Source organism: Propithecus coquereli, unplaced genomic scaffold (assembly GCF_000956105.1).
Source record: "Propithecus coquereli isolate 6110/MARCELLA unplaced genomic scaffold, Pcoq_1.0 Scaffold592, whole genome shotgun sequence".
Classification (NCBI taxonomy): domain Eukaryota; kingdom Metazoa; phylum Chordata; class Mammalia; order Primates; family Indriidae; genus Propithecus; species Propithecus coquereli.
The window spans coordinates 113,483-117,024 of NW_012151863.1; the positions used below are offsets into that span (position 1 = coordinate 113,483).

At 63.1% G+C, this 3,542-nt stretch overlaps 1 protein-coding gene across 1 annotated transcript in view; it reads right to left on the reverse strand.

Moving 5' to 3' along the window:
- The window catches only part of EEFSEC (eukaryotic elongation factor, selenocysteine-tRNA-specific), a 278,454-nt gene that overhangs the window by 57,978 nt on the left and 216,934 nt on the right, over positions 1–3,542 (reverse strand). Inside the window, exon 6 of the mRNA XM_012658965.1 lies at positions 1,902–2,058. Coding sequence (XP_012514419.1) covers positions 1,902–2,058 — 157 coding nt within the window. The remainder of the gene's footprint in view (positions 1–1,901; positions 2,059–3,542) is intronic.

Consider the following 3,542-nt stretch of genomic DNA (forward strand, 5'->3'; position numbering starts at 1 on the left):
CCCCCCCCCAGCTTCTCGCCCGGTTCTCCTCTCGTCGGGAGTCACCGTGATGTCCTTTGTCCCCTGCCTGGCACCGTCCTCCTGCGACCCTCTCTCCGCTAGGAAACCACCCGGCACGCTGCTCGCGCAGCCCATGGGGCCTCCTCTCCTCCCGGGCCTCGCAAACGGCAGCGTCTTTGACCCGGGAACCTCAGAACCCGGCGACGTCACTGCGGACATTCGATCGGGAGTGACAGACGGGTCACCGCAGGGGCCAGACCGGCCCCCGAAGGCGGGTTTGGTTCGGTGCGGACGGGCCTAGTTTTTAATCGGGGAGGTTTTGCAGAAAAATTAAATGAGATGCAACGAGGCCTCAGGCCCATGTTCCTGTACAGCGAGAATCGGCAGGACGCGTGCGGTGGCCGTCCAGGTCGCCACGGTCCCCAACGTCCCCGGCCGCCTGCACCTGGCGTGGGCTTCCTGGAGATTCCTGCGCAGTTAAAGGGCTTCCAGGAGGTCAGCAGGGAGGCGGGTGGGAGGTTGGAAGGCGGTGGGTGGGATGTGACCGGGGGGTCGTTAATAAAAAGCTCAAAAGGCGCAGACAGGGACGGCGGCCCCCACGCTGGGCCCCTCTGCGCTCCACGCGGCTCTGACCCTGCCTCGGGCCAGAGGGGAGTCGGCGACCCCTAAAGAAGGACACAGACGGCGACCTCCACCCCTCCGCCTGGACCGGGAGGCCCAGAGCTACGAAGGGGACGGGCGAGCGCTTGCTTACAGCCTTGTTACTAGAGCGCTGTGGTCCACTAGGACCCCCGGAGCGCACGCACCTCACTATTGCCGTCCGGAGAGGGCAGGGAGCTGGTTGCATCCGGCGAGCGCCGAGGCAGCTGGGATCCCTGCTCCCCAGGGCAGCCAAGATGTCACCCTACGTTTAGATTTGACCCAAGACAGCACGACCAGCATCACGATGCTCCAAACCGTCCCCGTGTCTTTCCCGCCTCGGACAATAAACCGTAAGTCCTGGAGCTACGCAGAGGACGGCGCCGCGTGTGAAATTCTTCGACCTTGCTGTGTGTTTGCCGATTTCCGTGATACGGTGTTGGGGGGACAAAGGGCGTGGTGGCGCGTGCCTGCTGTCCTGGCTGTCTGGGAGGCTGAGCGGGGTGGGAGATCACTTGAGCGCAAGAGTTTGAGGCCAGCCGGGACAACATAGCAAGACCCCACCTCTTAAAAAATAAAAATGAAAAAACAACCACAGAGTGGGTCGTGGCATATTGATAGTAACACAGCCCTTGGCCCCTCCGGTGGCACCGGGCACACAGTAGGGGCCCTGACCTGCGTCCCGGACACCTCCCCACTCAGCACGCTCCTGCCAAACGGCTGGCCCGCAAACCCGCCCTGAGGTCACTGTCGCTCCGGGGCCTCTGTGCTACCTTCCCCGCGCTCTCTGTGGAATGCTCTCCCCTCAGGAACGTGCATGGCTCCCTCCTTCCCTGTGCTCGGGCCTCTACCCAGCTGCCGCGGCCGCAGAGGCCTTTCCTGATGGTTCTCCGCGGCGCGGCCGTCACCTTCGAACCCGCTCCGCCTGCCTACACGACACCCGCTGCCACCCGACAGCCTGTCCCCGCCCGTGTCCCCGCAAGCACCAAGCTGTGCACAAGCCCCAACTCGCGCTGGCGGCCTGCGCTGGGCAAGCCCTGGAAACCCCCACGGGGCCCCAGGGTGACACATCAGGGGCCTCGGTGGCCTGTCCCCGTGCTCTCCCTCCAACCCCACCCCCCTGTCACCGTGAGATCGATCTCGCCACCCGCTTCCCGGAGGAGCTGAGAGCCTCGCCCAAGGTCCCCCCCGCCGGATGGCGGATGGCAGGACTCTGACCTTGACCCCGCGCCCAGACTGTCCCCCGGACCCGCCGCACTCACCGGGGACGAGGACTTTGAACTTGCCGCTCTGGCCGAAGGCGCTGTCGATGACGCCCAGCTCGCCGGTGGACAGTCGCACTCGGAGCCCCACGAACAGCTGGATGTTGGTCTCCTTCTTGAACAGCGAGCGGCCGATCACGCTGTGGTCGTCCATCGCCTGGCCCCGCGCACGCGGCACGGAGAGAGCAGCCGTCGGTGGGGGGGGCCGGTGGCCCAGGCGACAACCCCCCTCCCCACGAGCCCGTCTCGCGAGCAACGGAACGCCCAGGGGACGGGGCCCAAAGCCTGGGACCAGCCACCACCCGGGAAAAGACGAAGGGCTCGTGTGTCCTGCGGGGGACGGTGGCCGCCCCGCTGTCCCCTTGTGGGTGGCCGGGCTCAGAGGAGGGACACACACACGTGTGCCTGGAAGCGTCACCCCCTGTCCTCTGAGCCTCTGGCAGCTCTGGGGAGGGCGGCATGGCCAGGTGGCCGCCCCTGCCCCGCCTGGCTCCTCTGTCCCCCCCGTCCCCTCTCTGTAGACCCCGCGTCCGACAGCAAACCCGGTCCCCGCGGTGAGACGCGCCCTGCGATCTGGCCACCGCTGCGCAGATTGCAAACGCTCGTGCCTTTGACCCGGCCACTGCACGTCCAGGAACGTGTCCCCCAGATGCGCCAGCGTGACCGGCTAATTTTTCTATATGTTTCTAGTTGTCCAGCTAATTTCTTTCTATTTTTTAGTAGAGATGGGGTCTCGCTACGTTGCCCAGGCTGGTCTCAAACTCCTGACCTCGAGTGATCCTCCTGCCTCAGCCCCCCGGGTAGCTGGGACTACAGGCATGGGCCACTGTGCCCGGCTAATGTTTCTATATGTTTCTAGTTGTCCAGCTAATTTCTTTCTATTTATAGTTGAGATGGGGTCTCGCTATGTTGCCCAGGCTGGTCTCGAACTCCTGACCTCGAGCGATCCTCCCACCTTGGCGTCCCAGAGTAGCTGGGACTACAGGCATGCACCACCATGCCCGGATCATTTTTTCTCTATATATTTTTAGTTGTCCAGCTCATTTCTTTCTATTTTTCAGTAGAGACGGGGTCTCGCTATGTTGCCCAGGCTGGTCTCGAACTCCTGACCTCCAGCGATCCTCCGGCCTCAGCCTCCCAGAGTTGCTGGGACTACAGGCGTGGGGCATTCTGCCCGGCCCCAGAACACTGTTTCCAGCATCTTCCCCCCTGCCCCCGCCTTGCTTTCGGTTATAAAACATTAACTTAGAAAAGCCAAATGCCGCAGAGACAGCAGAAGGATCCATCCCTCCCCACGCCAGCGTCTTGTGACGAGGACAGACTAATTTTATTAACTTCGGGGGAACTTCAAAAAGCTTCGGGGCTTTCATGGCAGACAGAGGCGACCCCGAAGTCAGCTTAAGTGCTACATAAACAAAGGACAAGCGCCGGGGGAGGCCGAGGGCTCCCGGAGTTTCTTTTCTTCTGCTTTTTTTCTTTTGCACGAGCAGTTTCGAAAAACCCCAGTGTGTCTTGTTTGAGTTCTCGTCGGACCCGGGGGACAGCGCGCGGGGCCTGGCGGGTCCCTGTCATCCAGCTGCCGTGTGGCGCTCTGGGCTCCCCGGCCTCCACGGCCGCAGTATCCGTTCAAGCGTGCGGGGT